Source organism: Monodelphis domestica, chromosome 3, assembly GCF_027887165.1.
Source record: "Monodelphis domestica isolate mMonDom1 chromosome 3, mMonDom1.pri, whole genome shotgun sequence".
NCBI classification, from domain to species: domain Eukaryota; kingdom Metazoa; phylum Chordata; class Mammalia; order Didelphimorphia; family Didelphidae; genus Monodelphis; species Monodelphis domestica.
In genome coordinates, this window is record NC_077229.1 from 68987870 (window position 1) to 69009773 (window position 21904).

General features: G+C 39.1%; 2 protein-coding genes across 2 annotated transcripts in view; both read right to left on the minus strand.

Moving 5' to 3' along the window:
* The window catches only part of LOC130457896 (mucin-16-like), a 55984-nt gene extending 37431 nt beyond the window's left edge, over positions 1-18553 (minus strand). Inside the window, exons 1-7 of the mRNA XM_056820606.1 lie at positions 18364-18553; positions 17603-17641; positions 9251-9358; positions 7462-7589; positions 7275-7342; positions 5997-6166; positions 5214-5252 (exon numbers count right to left, since the gene is read on the minus strand). Of these exons, the coding sequence (XP_056676584.1) occupies positions 5214-5252; positions 5997-6166; positions 7275-7342; positions 7462-7589; positions 9251-9299 (454 nt within the window). The 5' untranslated portion in view covers positions 9300-9358; positions 17603-17641; positions 18364-18553. The remainder of the gene's footprint in view (positions 1-5213; positions 5253-5996; positions 6167-7274; positions 7343-7461; positions 7590-9250; positions 9359-17602; positions 17642-18363) is intronic.
* A 1165-nt stretch (positions 18554-19718) lies between these two features.
* LOC130457898 (mucin-16-like) overlaps positions 19719-21904 on the minus strand; it is a 78291-nt gene continuing 76105 nt past the window's right edge. The window contains exon 12 of the mRNA XM_056820614.1: positions 19719-19956. Coding sequence (XP_056676592.1) covers positions 19775-19956 — 182 coding nt within the window. The 3' untranslated portion in view covers positions 19719-19774. The remainder of the gene's footprint in view (positions 19957-21904) is intronic.

A 21904-nucleotide genomic window follows, 5' to 3' on the forward strand; every position in this document is an offset into this window, starting at 1 on the left:
ATTTTAGTGCCCTGATTCTCTTAATTATCTCCAACTAATCTTATTTTAGATTGTGTATACATTGTTGTTGGCTTATTGTCTCCCCAATTAGACTGTAAGCTTCTTAAGATTAAGGGTGCCTTTCTTCTTATCCCCTGTGCTCTTCAGAGTGTGGGGAATCAGAGCAGACACAATGAATGGTTATAAACTCACTGACTGACTGATATTGCCTAAGGAAATGTTCCCTATCTTGCTATAATTCTACAGGCTCCATATATGTTAGACTCAATACTAATCACCACAGAAGGGTCCTTGTAGCTCAGGGACCAGCAGAGTGTGCTACTATAGAGAGATGAAGGATCCTGAAAGGCATTCACTCACCCAACAGACCCAACAAGATCTTAAGTGTACCAAAAAAAGAAGCTCTAAGAGGGAAATGGGAGGGAAAGTGATTTCCCCTGAGATATTAAGGTATCCTCCATGGACACATCTGGCCCCCATCCTCCAGGGCTAAAGAGGAAGCCTGCTTCAAACATTCTTCCTTAGGAACAGGATAGAGCTAACAGGTACATGAGCAAAAAGAGAAGTTGTCTCTGCCCTAGCGCTGCTGCCTTCTGTACTGTGGGAGCTGGGCTCAGAGAAACTGATGTCCAACTTTCCTTTGTGCTAGCTGGAGTCAGGATGATAGCGAGAGTTGATGTTTCTCCTGAACTCCTCTGAGACTCTACAGTCAGACTGGCTAACCTGGAGTTCTCCAATGAGGAGGTAGCCCCAGGTGAGCCTGTGCTTGTGGAGGCTGCACAAAAGGTAAAGGGAGGAATGAGGCTTGGCCACATTGAGTTCCTTTTACCAAGGAGTGTTTCACCAATAAGGTGGCTTGTTTCCCCCTGTGATGAGGGCCTGGCAGTCCAGGAAAGTGAGCTTGATTCAGTCTCCATATCCACGCTATAGAGATAATGATGTTTGACAGCAGAAGGATCCTGGTCACCACAGGACTGATCCTCACTATTGGAGCAATGCTGGCTGCCAGGGTAGCTGTGTTCTGATTTTCAGACTCCTGGCCTTGTGTCCCTGGTGCTCAAATAGTGACTTCAGAAAACATTTTGGAAACAATGGTACCTGAGCTGGTCTGTACTCCCATTGAGTTCTCAAGTCACTTAAATTATGCCTCCATTTTCTCAATTATAAAATGAGGATAATAATAGCATCTCCCTCCAGAGCCTGGTACATAGTTGATGCTTAATTTATCATTTCTTCTCTACTCCTAACTCTTGTGAATCTTAAAGACTACTCATACTGTACCTTAGAAGATTTTATTGAAACTGTTGCCTTATTGTAACAATGGAGATATTTGGTCTAACAAGAATCAGGAATGTATTGGGAACTTTTAAAATTACTCCACCCTACTCAGACAGTGCCTTAGGGGAAGATAATGTAAACTCCTGATTGAACAATGAAATTCCTTAACTCATACCTTATAGTGAAGCTAAAACTTAAGCTAAGATTATTTTTAGATCTAATACAAAAAGGTTTTAAGTACCTGTAACGGTTAAATTGGTACCTAAAAAGGTCAAGTACCTTACAAAGGACAATCTAAACAAAGATGTGTGAAGGACTCAGAAAATTTAATCTAACCAGAGAAGGTGAAAAACAAAGAAGGGGAAAACTAAGAATGGGCAATCCTGGGAAAAGACGTCTACTGTGATTCATAGACATGAAAATTTAGGGGAGGTGACAAAAGAGAAAATTTCTTTAAAAGGAAGGGATAAAAAGACAATTGAATTCAGTTAAAATTGAATTCAGTTTGGAGAATAATTTCTTTTTGGAGTGGAAGAACCCAGCCTGGAGATGGTCTTGTGGTGAGTAATAAAACTGACTTGCTCTCCCTTAGGCTCAGCCCTAGGCCTTTTTCTACTACTTGGCTCAGCCTAAGCCAATGCAGTATTCATTCTCTCTCTCTCCCTCCTGAGAGAGAGAGAGAGAGAGAGAGAGAGAGAGAGAGAGAGAGAGAGAGAGAGAGGAGGGAGAGAGAGAGAGAGAGAGGGAGGAAGAGAGAGAGAGAGAGAGAGAGAGAGAGAGAGAGAGAGGGAGAGAGAGAGAGATCTCTATCTCTCGCTTTCTCCCCTTAATTCCTTCTCCCTTTATCAATTAAAAACTCAATAAATCCCAGCTGACTTGGGGGTTTTCACATTTGGGATTTTCCCATGGCGACCACTTATTTTAGATTTTAAGTCAAAACACTAAAAATTATCTTTATAACCTTCTCCCCCTACCCTTACCAGCAATGCTTCTCAAATCTGAAAATTCAGTAACCAGAAAAGGAGACCCAGGATAGATAACACATTAAGTCATAAGTTGAAAGGTAAATATATTTTTCATATAATGATGATAAAATGGAACACTTTCAAATGTGCAAAGTACTTTACAAATTTTTTCTCTTGTAAAAAATCAATCAACAGACACTTATTAAGAAGCTATGCTAAGCTAGGCATGGTTCTTGGTATTGAAAACTTGGAGACAAAAATAAAACATACCCTGCCTTCAAGAAGCTTACAATCTACCAAGAGAGTTTATACAATGAGTCCTCATGGACTTAGAAATTTGTCTTAGGAAAGGACAAGAGCACAGACTTCACCTGTTTACATTATAAAATCGTCTCTTTAGATTATTATATCAAATCCCTTACCTTCAGCCTAAGCCTGGATACTAAATATAAGTTCTTAAGCAGAAGACTGGAAAGTGCTAGGCAATTGGTATTAAATGATTTGTCCAGTGTCACACAGCTTGCAAATGTCTGAGCTCAGATTTCAATCTAAGATCATCGATTCTCCAGGTCTGGATCTCTTCCACTGAACCAGGCAGCTGACCCAGTCTCTTTAGCTTTTAAGCTCTCCACTAATGCTAACTCCCTCGAGACAGAGAACTGATGAATTCTGAGTACAGACTAAAGCAGATATTTTAATTTTCTTTATTTTGGTTGTTTTTTCTCCCCACAACATGGTTAATGTTGAAATGTTTTCCATGACTTCATATGGATAATGGCTATTATATCTTTTGACTTCTCAATGGGGGAGGGAGGTAAAGGTTTTTTTTTTTTAATGTTTGCCTAGGTTAATTCCTTCAATTTATTTTTCTTACCTTTATTTTTAAAGCTGTAATTTCTAATATAATATTTAAAAATAGTGATAAAGGGAGTCCTTGCTTCACCCCGAATTTTATTGGAAAGGCTTCTAAGTTATCCCCATTGCAGTTGACACTTGGCTAATGTTTTAAGATACTACTTGGCATTTTAAGGAATTATCATTCATTCCTATTGTTTCTCTTTTTTATTTAACAAGAATATGTGTTGAATCTTTTCAAGGTTTCTTTTTCATCATCTAATGAGATAATCATATATTTTATATTGATTTCATTATTGATCTAGTCAATTATGCTGATGGTTTTCCTTATATTAAACCAGGCTTGCATTCCTAGTATTAATCCCCCCTGGTCATGGTGAATGATCTTAGTGATATGTTACTGGAGTCTCTTTGTTAGTATTTTATTTAAGATTTTATATCAATATTCATTAAGGAAATGGATCTATAATTTTCTTTGATTTTCCCTTCCTGCATTGGGTATCAGGCACTAAATTTGTGTCATAAGAAGCATTTGGTAACACTCCTTCTTGGACAATTTTGCCAAAAACTTTATATACCATTGGGACTAATTGCCCTTCAAAGATCTGAGAGAATTCCCTTGTGAACCCATATGGCCTTGAGCAGTTCTCTTGGGGAATTCATTGACAACATGGTCAATTTATTTTTTCTGAAATAGGATCACATAAATATACTATTTCTTCCTTTGTTAATCTGGGAAATTTATATTTTTGTAAATATTTAGACATTTCCACTAGATTATCAGTTTTTTTCTTATATAATTGGGTAAATTATCTGCTAATGATGCTTTAATTTCGTCTTCATTGAGGATGGAAGTCATCCTTTATACTTTTGATACTGGTAATCTGATTTTCTTCTTACTTTTTCAATCAAACTAACCAATGCTCGATGATATATAGAACAGATAGATTTTTTTTTCATGAAACCAACTCTTTGTTCATTAGTTTAGTAGCACTCACACTTTCAATTTTGTCTCTTTTAGTTAGGATTTCCTATTTTGACTTTAGTTAGAGATTTCTGATTAGTTGTTCTTCTATTTTTTTTTGGTTCAATGCACAATTTTAGATCTGCCTTTTCTCTATCTTGTTAATGTAAGGCATTCACATTTAACACTCAACCCCGTTCTCCAGGGTCATTGGATGTTATTCTTCCTCCTACAGTATATAATTCTGCTAATATGGCCCTCTCCCTTTCCCTGGTATGGGAAACTTCCTCTCCCATGGCTATGTCTTTGCACTCTTTGCACTAGCTATCTTCTCTACCAGGAATGCCCTCCTTCCTCTCCTCCAACTCAGAGGACCTAGCCCCCACCCCAACCCCCTCTTTTGTCAACATTCAGCACTAGCACCTCCTTTCATGATTCCCTATACTCTTCCTCCCTAACTACCTTGTTAATTCTAATTTATTCTTAGTTTTTATTCAACATGTATTCATCTCTGTAGTTATTGACACCATTGATAAAATACCAGGACATTGTGAGGAGAAATCATTTCATTCTTTGTCATATATGACACCTGGGACTGGGTCTCTCCTGCCCTCTCCATTTCCTACTTCATGTCCTTGGATGAGAAATTAGGTGAAAAAACAGAAGAGAAGTTAGGCATTAGGCATTTCCTAACTGTACTGCCAGAGGTAAATGATGACTGAGTAAGAGACATGATTGGAAAGAGTGTAGTTAATGAAGGAGCAGAGGATAAAAACATTATTAATGAAAACCAGTGGCCAACATTCATGAATGAAGGATATGGGTGAGAAGCCCAAGACACTGGAATGCTGGGAGATACCCTCTATATACCAGGCTATAAAGGAGATAGACAGCCTGATTTTTAAATTCCATGGGCTGAATTTTTTTTCCACTGAAGAATTTAGATATGTTTTAATTGCAAATAAAAACATAGGCCAATGAGGAAATAATGTCTCAACATTAGCCATATTTAATAAGATATCAAATTCTGAAATCCTAAAACTAATTTTTATTCCTGTGCCCTGCACTGCTCCCATCGAAAAGGGTGAAAAATATCTTTCCTGATATTGTCCCCCAAAAAAACCCAGAAAATAAAGAAATTGAAAACTCACTCTTTGTGGATATGATGCCTGGTTGCTTATGGTGATACCCTGTAGTGGGGAATGGTAATAAAAAAGAACAAAGAAATTCAGAGGGAACAAGTGTTGGAGAGAAGGTAAGGGCAGGGAAGAAAAATGCAAGGAACAGTAGTTGAAAGAAGGGAAGAAGAAAGAAGAACAGGATAGAAAAAAGATAATACGTCAGAAAAGTTATAAAGATAAGAGTGTGGGAAAGATAGAGAATAGAGAAAACAAAAAAGAAAGAGAATATAGAGGGAAAGAACAAAGAAGAAATATAGAAAGTGATAGGTGAGGAGAGACACAGAGTGGGACAGGGGAGAGAGAGAGAGAGAGACAGAGACAGAGACAGAGACAGAGACAGAGAGACACAGAGAGACACAGAGACAGAAACAGAGACAGAGAGAGAACACATAAACCTTTGAGTACGGTATCTCTCTGTGGGAAAAAGGTTAATGGTGGAATGGAGAGGAGATGTTTGGGGGACCATAGGGATGGGGAAATGGTGCTTCAACATTCAAGAGGAAGGCATTTATGGCATACTTCTTGGTTCAAGGAGCATAAGAACAAACCAGCCTCTTCTGATCTTTAGAAGTCAGCTCCCTAGGTCTTCCTAGTTTGGCACCACTTTGTGGGCCAGTGCCCAGGAGTGACATAGTGAAACCAAGTAAAATAGGAGGCTCAAAAGGAGAGAAGAATTTGGGGCAGATGGGTTGTATTCTGGAACAGGCACCACCCAGAGAAAGAGAAGTACATTTCCCAAATCAAGATATTTACCATCCACAAAGAGGCTGTCCCTCTCTATAAGCACATGTTTTAGCCTTCTTCTTTGAATCTGTTCAGTTAGCTCCCAGTAAACCTTCTCTTTGTTCAGGACAGGGTTGGAGGAATCTTCCTGAAAAGTACACAGGACATCCACTCCTGTTGCTGTCCCATTCTTCAGAGACCTGGAAATTGATGTTTCAGACAGGAGGTGTCAAACATACAAGAGGTGTCAAACATAGCCCTTCCTGAGGGTCATATGAACCAGATTAAAGTGTCAGTCCTGATTAAAGTGTAATTCCAATCTGATTTTAATGTGTTAGTTTACTAATTTAAAAGGTAATATATAAATATGTATGGTTTTCAGAGTCAAAATGCAGGCCTTAGGGACCCTGATGTATAATTTAATGGCCTCCTTTTGAGGTTGACACCATTGGTTTCGTTTCTGAAATTTAGTTATTCAGAGGACACTCTAGAGAGAAGTCAACAACTTTGAACAAATGTTTAAAGAGGATTGTAAATTTAGAGTTGACAAGGACATTAGAAACCCCAAATTCAGCCCCTTTCTTTTATAGAGGAATGAAATCGAGGCTAAGGCAGGTTATGTGATTTGCACAAGGTCACAAAGTGGTATGTGTCTAAGAGAGAATTTGAACTGTGTTCTTCCTGAATCCATGCTTAGCACTTTATTCACCAAACTGGAGTTGGCAGTGCTCTGTCTATTTACTTATTTTTATGTTTACAAGTATGTATGGGGTCTGATTATCTTCAGTAGTTTCCTTAGAGTAGTAGAAAGAACTTGGACTTAAAGTCAAAGGGCCTGTGTTCAAATTTGGAATTGGACAATTATCTTTGACATTATAAAAGTTATTGAACTATCCTTGGTTCTTCATTTTTCATTTGTAAATGAAGGGAATGGTCTAGATGACCTCTACTGCCCCTTCCAACTTTTAAAATATAATCCTCCGATTCTAGAGAAAATCAATGCTGATATGTGTTTGAATCAATCAATTTCTACCCACTCACTTGGTGCCTGCCATGTTATTCCTTCTCACATGGAGTTTTAAATTTGGAAGACTTATGTGGAAAGAAGTTTTTCTTCACCACATAAAGGATAGGAGGATGCCTGGAATGTTTCTAATCGCTTGCTGGTTGGGGAATTTTATCCATTACATCGTGGGAAAGAAGGAATTGCTATTGGGAAGGAGAAGCAGCAGCAGCCTGGACAAAATCTAAGTCAAATGGGAAAGCGTGGTCTTTGCTATTTGAGTGGACATCTTGCAGGATTCTCACCTCAGCAAGTTCACACTGCATGCAGAATAGTGAGAGCCAAGGTTGCTCATTCCAAATAAGAACTTCAGCTGAAAACAAAAGGGGAGAAAGGAACTTCTGAGAACCTGACTAGACCAAGCCTGGATAATCAGGGCTAAGGAAGGCAGCATGGGGGAGAGAAGGTAGGGGAAGGGGAATGGAGTCTCACCAGAACTTGCAGGACATTCTCAGCAGCCTTAAATGTGTTGGAGCCCCTTTCACCCATGTCTGGTGTATAAAACATGTTGGTGATGGTAAAGTTGAGGGTGAATGTCTTGGAGTAGGAGCTCCCTGCTGCTGTACAGAAGGAAAGATATCACATTGTCTGAGCCTTACAAATGTTATTCAAATGAGAGGAAATGCTTTGTAAACCTTCAAGTTCTATCTAAATGTCAGTTATGATGACCATTATCATGATCATGACTCCAGGGGGCACTGTTCTAGTCCTTCCTCAGTTGGAAACTCAGCAGAATGAACCCACTAATGAAAACCTGAACACATCTCTAGCCATACACACCATTTCTGGAAGTATTAAAATTGTGCCTTTGTAGTCAGAATACCTGGGTTGAAATCATGGCCCTGCCACGTCCTATGTTTTTGCCTTAGTTTTCTCACAAGTAAAATTAGGAGGTTGAATCCAGTTTCAAAGTTAAGAACTGATTACATGACAAAAATTGCTGGGAATAATGCAAATTAGTCTGGCAGAAATTAGGGATGGCCCAATGTCTTGTATGACATGACAAAGTAAACTCCAAATGGGTACATGAGTTAGATACAAAAGGTGATATAAAACAAATGAGAGTGATGAGGAAAATTGTATCTTTCATGGTAATGGACAAGGGGACAGCTTATGATCACATGAGGGAAAGATAGGAGAGCAAGATAAAAATGGACACTGTTGTTAACTTATGACAAAATAGTTTTTCCCCAAAAACAAAACCAATGTAGGCAAAATGAGGAGGGATTTGGGTAATTGGAGGGAAAAATCTTTGCTTCAAATTCTTTTGATGAGAGACTCATTTCCAATATCCAATGAATCAGATTTATGAGAGTAACTTAGGTAAAGGACATAGCCAAAGTTGGTGGAGAAGATAGAGATTCCTCATCTAATCTCTACCAAATTCCTCTCCAAAACCCAACATAATGCCTTCAAAATGAATTCTGGAGAAGTATAACACAGAGAAAAGACAAAGAAGTCATTTTCTAGCAGAAACCCACTTTGAAGATCAGCAGGACAGATGATGTGTACAGGGGTCGAGGTGGAAGTAGACAACAATGCACCAGGGCATGTCCCATTAAGCTAGCAGCCTTCTCCATCATTAAGTGTTCATTTTCTGCCCAGTGTAATCCTAAATACTGAGGATACGGATAAAATTTTAAAAAACATTCACTGCCCTTGGAGAGGTCACAGAAGGCACCCGCTGAAGTGGAAAGAGCCTTAGCCATTTAATGTGAAGCACTGGGACTGAACTCTCTTTTTGCCCTTGAAGTAGAGCATAACAGATTAGAAAAGACAATGACTCTGGAATCAGAGGTCCTGGGTTCAAATATAACTTCTGATGCTTTCTACATTTGTGGCCTGGGACATCTTATTTAACTTCTCTGGTCAGGTACCCCATTCAGGGTTTTAGGTTCTGGGCATAGAAAAGCCTGTCCTTCAGTAGCTGACTTTTAGCATAGTAAATTATATGTATACACACAAACTAACGCAAGAAATGGACAAAATCCTCCATGAGCTCTTCATCCAAAGCCTGGTATCATGGCATACATCTGGGCAGACAGTAATGGAATAGAGGAAGTTGCCAGGTCTTACAACCTAATCACAAACTCCCCCATCAGTGAGTGTCCTGTACTCAGAATATGAAGATGAGTCCATATCATATCTCCAAGCTGTAAAACAAGGGCCCAGAGCAAGGATGAATACCAGTATAATAGAAAGAAAAGAAATAATTTCTTACCAATGGCACCTACTGTGGATTCATAGAGGCTGCTAGTCACTGATGTCATGTCTCCTGGTGCTCCATGGTCTGGGATATGGGTGACAGGTCCTACAGCAATCTCACTCTCTAGAGGAATAAATGAGAACATATATCTCATCTCAGCCTCAGCAGTAGGGGTAGAAAAAACAATATTGTTGTCCCCTTATATTCTGAAGGAAACTCCAAAATATGTACCTTCTTTACTTCATCCTTCATCTAAAGAGAATCTCTCTAGTATTCCCATTCTCTCATTTTTTTTCGAACTCCAAATCTAATGACAGCTTTTTTACTTCCCCATCTGGAAAAAACCTTTCTTTTATCCACCTGTCCCTGAGAGGTATAATCTCCTGTCTCTCTTCCCTTTTATGACTGAAATCCATGAGGAAGCTCTATATAAAAAGTGCTTCCACTTCCCTTCTTCCTATTCTCTTCTTAACTACAGTCTGGTTTTCAACCTCATCACTCAAGTGAAATTGCTCTCTCCAATGTTGTTAACAATCTCTTAATTGCAAAAATCTCTTAATGGCCCTTTCTTCATCCTCATTCTTCGTAATCTCTCTGCAGCTTTTGATACCATTATTTTATTCTCTTTCACTTTTATAACAAAAAACTCTCCTGGTTCTCTAACTTGTATGACCACTGTCTTTGGTCTCATTTGCTGGATTCTTATCTAGGTCATAAATGCTTAATGTAGGTGCCCAACAAGGCTTTGAGCTGGGCCCCTCTCTTCTTTTTCTATAAGATTTCCCTCAGCATTCTCAACCTCACAAGATTTAACCATCATCTCTATATCGATGATTCTCAAATCTGGTCATCCATCCCTTAACCTCTGCTGTGTCCTCCAGTCTTACAACTGCCAATGAACAACTGCGTGTTGGAAATTTTGAACTGGGTGTCTTGTAGATATCTGAGCCTCAACATGTCCAAAAATTAATTCATTGCCTTCCCCTCAAAACCTTCAACTCTTTCTAAGTTCCCTTTGGCTAACCAGGGTATCACTGTCCTCCCAAGTCACCCAGGCTCACAAGTCACGTCATCATTCTTTAAAAAAAAAAAGCCTCATTTCATTCTCTAGTAGAAACTCTAAGACAGAAAGGCAAAGGTTAGGCAACCAGGTCATTCTTGACTGCTCACCCATCATATCCAATGTGTTCACAAGATCTATAAATTTTGCTTTCATCACATCTCTCCCATATTCTCTGTCTCTCATATAACCCTGTAACTCCTCTGGTATAGGCCTTCCTCACCTCATATCTTAACTATTGCAGTAGTTTTCTATTTGGTCTCCCTGTCCTAAGTCCCATCCAACCCCAGTACATCTTCCATTCAACTGCAAAATTGCTTTTCCTAAAACCTAGGTCTGACCATGTCATTGTCCTAGTCAATAAAATTCAGTAACTACTTATTGCTTTAAGGATAAAATACAAAACCCCATTTAGCAATCAAAGCCTTCCATGATCTTCTCCTCCTTTTTTCCTATTCTTCTTATACATTATTCCTTCTCCCCCTGAGACATTTGCCTTCTTGCTCTTCCTTGCACTCACTTTGCTATCTCAATTCAACTTTGGCTATACCAAATAGAAAATATTCCTACTAGGTTGCACCCAGTTACATTATATTGATACTGCAACTTCAAGTGGGAGTGGGATTTGGGGAAGGCTCAAGAATGTCTTTTCAAGACATTAGCTCTCTATGGGGAGCAGCCACTCTCAAGTAAAGCTCTGCTCTATAAACACAACTGCTGCAATTTTTATAAATACATCCAAATGTCTTGTTGTAATATTTGATCTTTGGAAGAAAAATCTGGAATACTTTCCTCATTTCCCTAACTTTCTTAAAGTTCCTGATAAGAGCTCCTCTGCTTCTTAGGTGATCCTTCTAAATTCTAATGCCAGCTTCTCTTGATTAGTTTGGATTTATTTTGTTTTTAGATTGTGTGTAAATTGTTGTTCCTGGCATATTGTCTCCCCAATTAGACTATAAGCTTCTTAAGATTAATGGTGTAAACCTTAAAATTTCTTGGATTTATAAATGTTGGAAATTTCACCATTGGGAAATTTCATACTTGGAAAATTTCTTAGTGATAGTCTATTGGAATGTGAACCCCATTGGCATGGGAGGTTCCTCCTCCTCCCTTCTTAAGATTACTTTAGGACAGAAACCTTTTGCTGAACAATGGAAAGGGCTTTGACCTATGCTTAAGCATAGAACAGGAATTTCTTTGAGTCATGATTGATTTTAGAATTGATACAATGGAGATACTTGGAATCAATCTCCACCCTACTCAGTCCTAACAGGATTTAGGAAGGGCTGCAGCAAAAGATCAAGATTTAATTATTTGAAAATATGACCTCCAACAGACATGTGCAAAGCCACAGACCTCTGGGCAGTCCTGGGTTAAGCTAGAGCCACCATTGGCACAGGGAAATTGATGGACAGTGATTGGTAGATGTGAGAACTGAGGGGAGGGAACTTGGATGGTTTCCTTAAAGATAGAGGGGTCTGAGGACTGGAGGGTGGTTGGAGAGTTTTGGCTCTGAGTGGTTGGAGAGGTGCTCTGAGAAGCTTGCTCTGAAGGAAGCTGCAGGTGGAGGCCCCGGAGCCTGTTTCTCCATTTTGGTCATGTGAGTAATAGGGACTGATCTCCTTTCTTTGCCCCAGCTATCTAAGGGCTTGGGCCTTTGGGCCCAGCCTAAACAGAAGGGGTATTTAAGCCCTCTTCCCTTCTCTACCCTTTCTCTCTCTCTCTCTCTCTCTCTCTCTCTCTCTCTCTCTCTCTCTCTCTCTCTCTCTCTCTCTCTCTCTCTCTCTCTCTCTCTCTCATACTTTTCTTCCTCCTGTTTGTAATTAAAAACTCCATAAAAGGCTGATGGCTGACTTGAGTTTTCATTTAGGAATTACATAGCTGAATTCCTTGGAGACCTTAAATTAATATATATCAGTCTTTTAAAGTGATTTCCTTGTCACAACGGTGCCTTCCTTCCTATACCCTGTGCTCTGCGGAGTGTGTGGAATCAGAGCAGACACAATGAATGGTTATCAACTCACTGACTGACTGATATTGCCTAAGGAAATGTTCCCTATCTACAGGCTCCATATATGTTAGACTCAATACTAATCACCACAGAAGGGTCCTTGTAGCTCAGGGACCAGCTGAGTGTGCTACTATAGAGAGATGAAGGATCCTGAAAGGCATTCACTCACCCAACAGACCCAACACGGTCTTAAGTGTACCAAAAAAAGAAGTTCTAATAGGGAAATGGGAGGAAAAGTGATTTCCCTTGAGATGTTAAGTTCTCCTCCGTGGACACATCTGACCTCCATTCTGATTCAAACATGCTTCCTTAGTAACAGGATAGAGCTAATAGGTACATGAGCAAAAAGTGAAGTTGTCCCCACCCTAGCACTGATGCCTTCTGTAGCTGTGGGAGCTGGGCTCAGAGAAACTGATGTCCAACTTTCCTTTGTGCTAGCTGAAGTCAGAATGATAGTGAGACTTGATGTTTTCCTGAATTCCTCTCAGACAACAGTCAGACTGGCTAACCTGGAGTTCTCCAATGAGGACGTAGCCCCAGGTGAGCCTGTGCTTGTGGAGGCTGCACAGAAGGTAAAGGCAGAAATGAGGCTTGGTCACATCGAGTTCCTTTTACCAAGGAGTCTTTCACCAATAGCAGTGGCTTGTTTCTGAGAGTCTGGCAGTCCAGGAAGGTGAACATGATTCAATATCCATATCCATGCTATAGAGGCAGTGATGTTTGACAGCAGAATGATCCTGGTCACCACAGGACTGATCCTCACTATTGGAGCAATGCTGGCTGCCAGGGTAGCTGTGTTCTGATTTTCAGACTCCTGGCCATCTGTCCCTGGTGCTCAAATAGTGACTTCAGAAAACATTTTGGAAACAATGGTACCTGAGCTGGTCTGTACTCCCATTGAGTTCTCAAGTCACTTAAATTATGCCTCCATTTTCTCCATTATAAAATGAGGATAATAATAGCACCTCCCTCCAGAGCCTGGTACCTAGTAGATGCTTAAATTTACCCTTTCTTCTCCTCTCCTCCTAACTCTTGTGAATCTTAAAGACTACTCATACTGTACCTTAGAAGATTTTATTGAAACTGTTGCCTTATTGTAACAATGGAGATATTTGGTCTAACAAGAATCAGGAATGTATTGGGAACTTTTAAAATTACTCCACCCTACTCAGACAGTGCCTTAGAGGAAGATAAAGCTGTAAACTCCTGATTGAACAATGAAAGTCCCTAACTCATTCCTTACAGAGAAGCTAAAACTTAAGCTAAGTTTACTTTTAGAAATAATACAAAAAGGTGTTAAGTACCTGTAACGGTTAAATTTGTACCTAAAAAGATCAAGTAACCTACAAAAGGCAAGCTAAACAAAGAGGTGTGAAGGACTCAGAACATTTAATCTAACCAGAGAAGGTGAAAACCAAAGAAGGGGAAAACTAAGAATGGGCAATCCTGGGAAAAAGTGTCTACTGTGATTAAAAATTTAGGGGAGGTGACATAAGAGAAAATTTCTTGAAAAGGAAGGGATAAAAAAACAATTTAATTCAGTTTCGAGAGTAATTTCAGTTTGGAGTGGAAGAACCCAGCTTGGAGATGGTCTTGTTGTGAGTGATAAAGACTGACTTGCTCTCCCTTAGGCTCAGGCCTAGGCCTTTGTCTACTACTTGGATCAGCCTGAGCTAGGACAGTATTAAATAATTCTCTCTCTCTCCCTCTCTCCCCTTAATTCCTTCTTTCTTCATTAATTAAAATCTTCATGAATCCCAGCTGACTTGAGTATTTTCATATTTGAGAATTTCCCATGGCGACCACTTATTTTGGATTTTAAGTCAAAACACTAAAAATTATCCTTACACCCTTCTTACTCCCCCTTGTACCACCATTGTGCTTCTCAAATCCCAAAATTCAGTAACCAGAAAAGGGGACACAGGATAGATACCACAACAAGTCATAAGTTGAAAGGTAAGCATATTTTTCATATAATGATGATAAAATGTAACACTTTCAGATTTGTGAAATACCTTACAAATTTTATCTCTTGTAAAAAATCCATCAAAAAACACTTATTATCACCTATGCTAAGCCAGTCATGGTTCTTGGTATTGAAAACTTGGAGACAATAATAAAACATACCCTGCCGTCAAGAAGCTTACAATCTACCAGGTGACTTTATGCATTGAGTCCTCATTGACTTAGAAATCTGTCCTAGGTAACCTCCAGGAAGTGATGCAGATGGAGAGGAGCAGAACCAGGAAAACATTGTAAACAGAGACTGATACACTGTGGTACAATTGAACGTAATGGACTTCTCCATTAGTGGCAATACAATGTCCCTGAACAATCTGCAGGGTTCTAGGAGAAAAACACTATCCACAAGCAGAGGACAAATTGTGGGAGTAAAAACATGGAGGAAAAGCAACTGCTTGACCACAGGGTGTTGAGGGGACATGTCTGAGGAGAGACTCTAAATGAACACTCTAATGCAATTACCAACAACATGGAAATGGGTTCAAATCAAGAACACATGTGATACCCAGTGGAATCGCCCATCAGATATGGGAGAGGTGGGGAGGGTGGAGAAAAGAAAATGATCTTTGTCTCCAAAGAATAATGTTTGGAAATGATCAAATAAAATATAGTTTAAAAAAAAAAGAAATTTGTCCTAGGAAAGGAAAAGAACACAGACTTCACCTGTTTACATTATAAAATCCTCTCTATAGATTTTTTACGTCAAATCCCTTACCTTCAGCCTGAATATGGATACTAAATATTAGTTCTTAAGCAGAAGACTGGAAAGTGCTAGGCAATTGGGATTAAATGATTTTCCCAGTGTCACACAGCTTGCAAATGTCTGAGCTCAGATTTCACTCTAAGATCATCGATTCTCCAGGTCTGGATCTCTTCCACTGAACCAGCCAGCTGCCCCAGTCTCTTTAGCTTTTGAGCTCTCCACTAATGCTATCTCCCTCGAGACAGAGAACTGATGAATTCTGAGTACAGACTAAAGCAGATATTTTAATTTTCTTTATTTTGGTTGTTTTTTCTCCCCACAACATGGTTAATGTTGAAATGTTTTGCATGACTTCATATGGATAATGGCTATTATATCTTTTGACTTCTCAATGGGGGAGGGAGGTAAAGGTTTTTTTGTTTAATGTTTGCCTAGGTTAATTCCTTCAATTTATTTCTTACCTTTATTTTTAAAGCTGTAATTTCTAATATGATATTAAACAATAGTGATAAAGGGCGTCCTTCATTCACCCCTAATTTTATTGTAGAAGGCTTCTAAGTTATCCCCATGGCAGCTGACATTTGGCTAATGTTTTAAGATACAACTTGGCATTTTAAGGAATTATCCATTCATTCTTATTGTTTCTCTTTTTTATTTAACAAGAATATGTGTTGAATCTTTTCAAGGTTTCTTTTTCATCATCTAATGAGATAATCATATATTTTGTATTGATTTCATTATTGATCTAGTCAATTATGCTGATGGTTTTCCTTATATTAAACCAGGCTTGCATTCCTAGTATTAATCCCACCTGGTCATGGTGAATGATCTTAGTGATATGTTACTGGAGTCTCTTTGTTAGTATTTTATTTAAGATTTTTATATCAATATTCATTAAGGAAATGGATCTATAATTTTCTTTGATTTTCTCTTCCTGGATTAGGTATCAGGCACTAAATTTGTGTCATAAGAAGCATTTGGTAACACTCCTTCTTGGACAATTTTGCCAAAAACTTTATATACCATTGGGACTAATTGCCCTTCAAAGTTCTGAAAGAATTCCCTTGTGAACCCATATGACCTTGAATGGTTCTCTTGGGGAATTCTTTGACAACATGGTCAATTTATTTTTTCTGAAATGGGATCACATAAATATACTATTTCCTCCTTTGTTAATCTGGGAAAATTATATTTTTGTAAATATTTAGCCATTTCCACTAGATTATTACTTTTATTCTTATATAATTGGATAAATGATCTGCTAAAGATGCTTTAATTTCATCTTCATTGAGGATAGAAGTCATCCTTTATACTTTTGATACTGGTCATCTGATTTTCTTCTTACTTTTTCAATCAAATTAATCAAGGCTCTATGCTATATGGAACAGGTGGATTTTTTTTTCATGAAACCAACTTTTTGTTCATTAGTTTAGCAGCAATCTCACTTTCAATTTTATCTCTTTTGACTTTTAGTTAGGATTTCCTATTTTGACTTTAGTTAGAGATTTCTGATTAGTTCTTTTTCTAGTTTTTTTAGTTCAATGCATAAATTTAGATCTGCCTTTTCTCTATCTTATTAATGTAAAGCATTTACATTTAACACTGCAGTCTCAAACCCCTTCTCCAGGGTCATTGGATGTTATTCTTCCTCCTACAGTATATAATTCTGCTAATATGGCCCTCTCCCTTTCCCTGGTATGGGAAACTTCCTCTCCCATAGCTATGTCTTTGCACTAGCTGTCTTCTCAACCAGAAATGCCATCCTTCCTCACCTCCAACTCAGAGGACCTAACCCCCACCCCAACCCCCTCTTTTGTCAACATTCAGCACTAGCACCTCCTTTCATGATTCCCTATACTCTTCCTCCCTAACTACCTTGTTAATTCTAATTTATTCTTAGTTTTTATTCAACATGTATTCATCTCTGTAGTTATTGACACCATTGATAAAATACCAGGACATTGTGAGGAGAAATCATTTCATTCTTTGTCATATATGACACCTGGGACTGGGTCTCTCCTGCCCTCTCCATTTCCTACTTCATGTCCTTGGATGAGAAATTAGGTGAAAAAACAGAAGAGAAGTTAGGCATTAGGCATTTCCTAACTGTACTGCCAGAGGTAAATGATGACTGAGTAAGAGACATGATTGGAAAGAGTGTAGTTATTGAAGGAGCAGAGAATAAAAACATTATTAATGAAAACCAGTGGCCAACATTCATGAATGAAGGATATGGGTGAGAAGCCCAAGACACTGGAATGCTGGGAGATACCTTCTATATACCAGGCTACAAAGACAAGAAGGAGATAGACAGCCTGATTTCTAAATTCCATGGGCTGATTTTTTTTCCACTGAAGAATTTAGATATGTTTTAATTGCAATTAAAAACATTAAGCCAATGAGGAAATAATGTCTCAACATCGGCCATATTTAATAAGATATCAAATTCGGAAATCCTAAAACTATTTTTTTATTCCTGTGCCCTACACTGCTCCCATCGAAAAGGGTGAAAAATATCTTTCCTGATATTGTCCCCAAAAAAAACAGAAAATAAAGAAATTGAAAACTCACTCTTTGTGGATATGATGCCTGGTTGCTTATGATGATACCCTGTGGTGGCAAGGGGAAAAAAGAAGAACAAAGAAATTCAGAGGGAACAAGAGTTGGAGAGAAGGTAAGGGCAGGGAAGAAAAAGACAAGGAAAAGTAGGTGAAAGGAGGGAAGAGGAAAGGAGAAGAAGATAGAAAAAAAAGAGAATAGGTCAGAAAAGTTATAAAGATAAGAGTTTGGGAAAAATAGAGAATAGAGAAAACAAAAAAAGAAAGAGAAAATAGAGGGAGAGAACAAAGAAGAAATATAGAAAGTGATAGGTGAGGAGAGAAACAGTGTAGGACGGGGAGAGAGAGAAAAAGATAGACACAGAGAGAGAGAGAGACAGAGACAGAGAGACAGAGACAGAGAGAGAACACATAAATCTTTGAGTACGGTATCTCTCTGTGGGAAACAGGTTAATGATGGAATGGAGAGGAGATGTTTGGGGGACCATAGGGATGGGGAAATGGTGCTTCAACTTTCAAGAAGAAGGGATTTATGGCATACTTCTTGGTTGAAGGAGCATAAGAACAAACCAGCCTCTTCTGATCTTTAGAAGTGAGCTCCCTATGTCTTCCTAGTTTGGCACCACGTTGTGGGCCAGTGCCCAGGAGTGACATAGTGAAACCAAGTAAACAAAGGAGGCTCAAAAGGAGAGAATTTGGGGCAGATTAGCTTGTTTTCTGGAACAGGCACCACCCAGAGAAAGAGAAGTACATTTCCCAAATCAAGATATTTACCATCCACAAAGAGGCTGTCCCTCTCTATAAGCACATGTTTTAGCCTTCTTCTTTGAATCTGTTCAGTTAGCTCCCAGTAAACCTTCTCTTTGTTCAGGACAGGGTTGGAGGAATCTTCCTGAAAAGTACACAGGACATCCACTCCTGTTGCTGTCCCATTCTTCAGAGACCTGGAAATTGATGTTTCAGACAAGAGGTGTCAAACATACAAGAGGTGTCAAACATAGCCCTTCCTGAGGGTCATATGAACCAGATTAAAGTGTCAGTCCTGATTAAAGTGTAATTCCAATCTGATTTTAATGTGTTAGTTTACTAATTTAAAAGGTAATATATAAATATGTATGGTTTTCAGAGTCAAAATGCAGGCCTTAGGGACCCTGATGTATAATTTAATGGCCTCCTTTTGAGGTTGACACCATTGGTTTCGTTTCTGAAATTTAGTTATTCAGAGGACACTCTAGAGAGAAGTCAACAACTTTGAACAAATGTTTAAAGAGGATTGTAAATTTAGAGTTGACAAGGACATTAGAAACCCCAAATTCAGCCCCTTTCTTTTATAGAGGAATGAAATCGAGGCTAAGGCAGGTTATGTGATTTGCACAAGGTCACAAAGTGGTATGTGTCTAAGAGAGAATTTGAACTGTGTTCTTCCTGAATCCATGCTTAGCACTTTATTCACCAAACTGGAGTTGGCAGTGCTCTGTATATTTACTTATATTTATGTTTACAAGTATGTATGGGGTCTGATTATCTTCAGTAGTTTCCTTAGAGTAGTAGAAAGAACTTGGACTTAAAGTCAAAGGGCCTGTGTTCAAATTTGGAATTGGACAATTATCTTTGACATTATAATAGTTATTGAACTATCCTTGGTTCTTCATTTTTCATCTGTAAATGAAGGGAATGGTCTAGATGACCTCTACTGCCCCTTCCAACTTTTAAAATATAATCCTCCGATTCTAGAGAAAATCAATGCTGATATGTGTTTGAATCAATCAATTTCTACCCACTCACTTGGTGCCTGCCATGTTATTCCTTCTCACATGGAGTTTTAAATTTGGAAGACTTATGTGGAAAGAAGTTTTTCTTCACCACATAAAGGATAGGAGGATGCCTGGAATGTTTCTAATGGCTTGCTGGTTGGGGAATTTTATCCATTACATCGTGGGAAAGAAGGAATTGCTATTGGGAAGGAGAAGCAGCAGCAGCCTGGACAAAATCTAAGTCAAATGGGAAAGCGTGGTCTTTGCTATTTGAGTGGACATCTTGCAGGATTCTCACCTCAGCAAGTTCACACTGCATGCAGAATAGTGAGAGCCAAGGTTGCTCTTTCCAAATAAGAACTTCAGCTGAAAACAAAAGGGGAGAAAGGAACTTCTGAGAACCTGACTAGACCAAGCCTGGATAATCAGGGCTAAGGAAGGCAGCATGGGGGAGAGAAGGTAGGGGAAGGGGAATGGAGTCTCACCAGAACTTGCAGGACATTCTCAGCAGCCTTAAATGTGTTGGAGCCCCTTTCACCCATGTCTGGTGTATAAAACATGTTGGTGATGGTAAAGTTGAGGGTGAATGTCTTGGAGTAGGAGCTCCCTGCTGCTGTACAGAAGGAAAGATATCACATTGTCTGAGCCTTACAAATGTTATTCAAATGAGAGGAAATGCTTTGTAAACCTTCAAGTTCTATCTAAATGTCAGTTATGATGACCATTATCATGATCATGACTCCAGGGGGCACTGTTCTAGTCCTTCCTCAGTTGGAAACTCAGCAGAATGAACCCACTAATAAAAACCTGAACACATCTCTAGCCATACACACCATTTCTGGAAGTATTAAAATTGTGCCTTTGTAGTCAGAATACCTGGGTTGAAATCATGGCCCTGCCACGTCCTATGTTTTTGCCTTAGTTTTCTCACAAGTAAAATTAGGAGGTTGAATCCAGTTTCAAAGTTAAGAACTGATTACATGACAAAAATTGCTGGGAATAATGCAAATTAGTCTGGCAGAAATTAGGGATGGCCCAATGTCTTGTATGACATGACAAAGTAAACTCCAAATGGGTACATGAGTTAGATACAAAAGGTGATATAAAACAAACGAGAGTGATGAGGAAAATTGTATCTTTCATGGTAATGGACAAGGGGACAGTTTATGATCACATGAGGGAAAGATAGGAGAACAAGATAAAAATGGACACTGTTGTTAACTTATGACAAAATAGTTTTTCCCCAAAAACAAAACCAATGTAGGCAAAATGAGGAGGGATTTGGGTAATTGGAGGGAAAAATCTTTGCTTCAAATTCTTTTGATGAGAGACTCATTTCCAATATCCAATGAATCAGATTTATGAGAGTAACTTAGGTAAAGGACATAGCCAAAGTTGGTGGAGAAGATAGAGATTCCTCATCTAATCTCTACCAAATTCCTCTCCAAAACCCAACATAATGCCTTCAAAATGAATTCTGGAGAAGTATAACACAGAGAAAAGACAAAGAAGTCATTTTCTAGCAGAAACCCACTTTGAAGATCAGCAGGACAGATGATGTGTACAGGGGTCGAGGTGGAAGTAGACAACAATGCACCAGGGCATGTCCCATTAAGCTAGCAGCCTTCTCCATCATTAAGTGTTCATTTTCTGCCCAGTGTAATCCTAAATACTGAGGATATGGATAAAAGTTTTAAAAAACATTCACTGCCCTTGGAGAGGTCACAGAAGGCACCCGCTGAAGTGGAAAGAGCCTTAGCCATTTAATGTGAAGCACTAGGGCTGAACTCTCTTTTTGCCCTTGAAGTAGAGCATAACAGATTAGAAAAGACAATGACTCTGGAATCAGAGGTCCTGGGTTCAAATATCACTTCTGATGCTTTCTACATTTGTGGCCTGGGACATCTTATATAACTTCTCTGGGCCTCAGTTTTCCCAAATGCAAAATGAAGGGTTTCAGCTAAGTGGCCTTTTAGGGCCCCTTCCAGTCCTATCCAATCATGCTGACACAAACATTTTAAGTTTTCTGGGCCTCAGTTCCCACCTCTGTAAAACAAGAGGCTATACGTAATCCCAGACACTTCTAAGGTTCCTTCCAACTAATTATATGAAAGGTCATAGCATTGGGAAACTCACTCCGCATTCTGCAATTCCTATTCTCAAGGCTGGGCATAGAAAGGCATCAGAGGCACAGAGGAGTTCCTACCTGTAGTGCTAGAGGAAGGTGATGGAGTCAGAGATGGTGCTAAAAAAATGGGGGAACAGACAGAAAAACCACAGCAAACTATGAATGAAAATTCTTGACCACATACAGGAATACTACACGGAAGGGTACAGTCTATGGGATATAGAGGTGATGTGGTTGTCACATGATCTCTTCAGATCAGCCACTGAATCATCTGGTCAGAGGGGGAGGGAAATCCATCCTGACCTCTGGGGGGAGCTGTTCATTTTTGCATCGTCAGCCCCTCAGTCTTGCACTAGGCAGACTTATCATGAAAGCTTGGGTCGTCTAGCCATCTACTACTTTGCAACTCTGGGCCCATTATTGAGTCCACCAT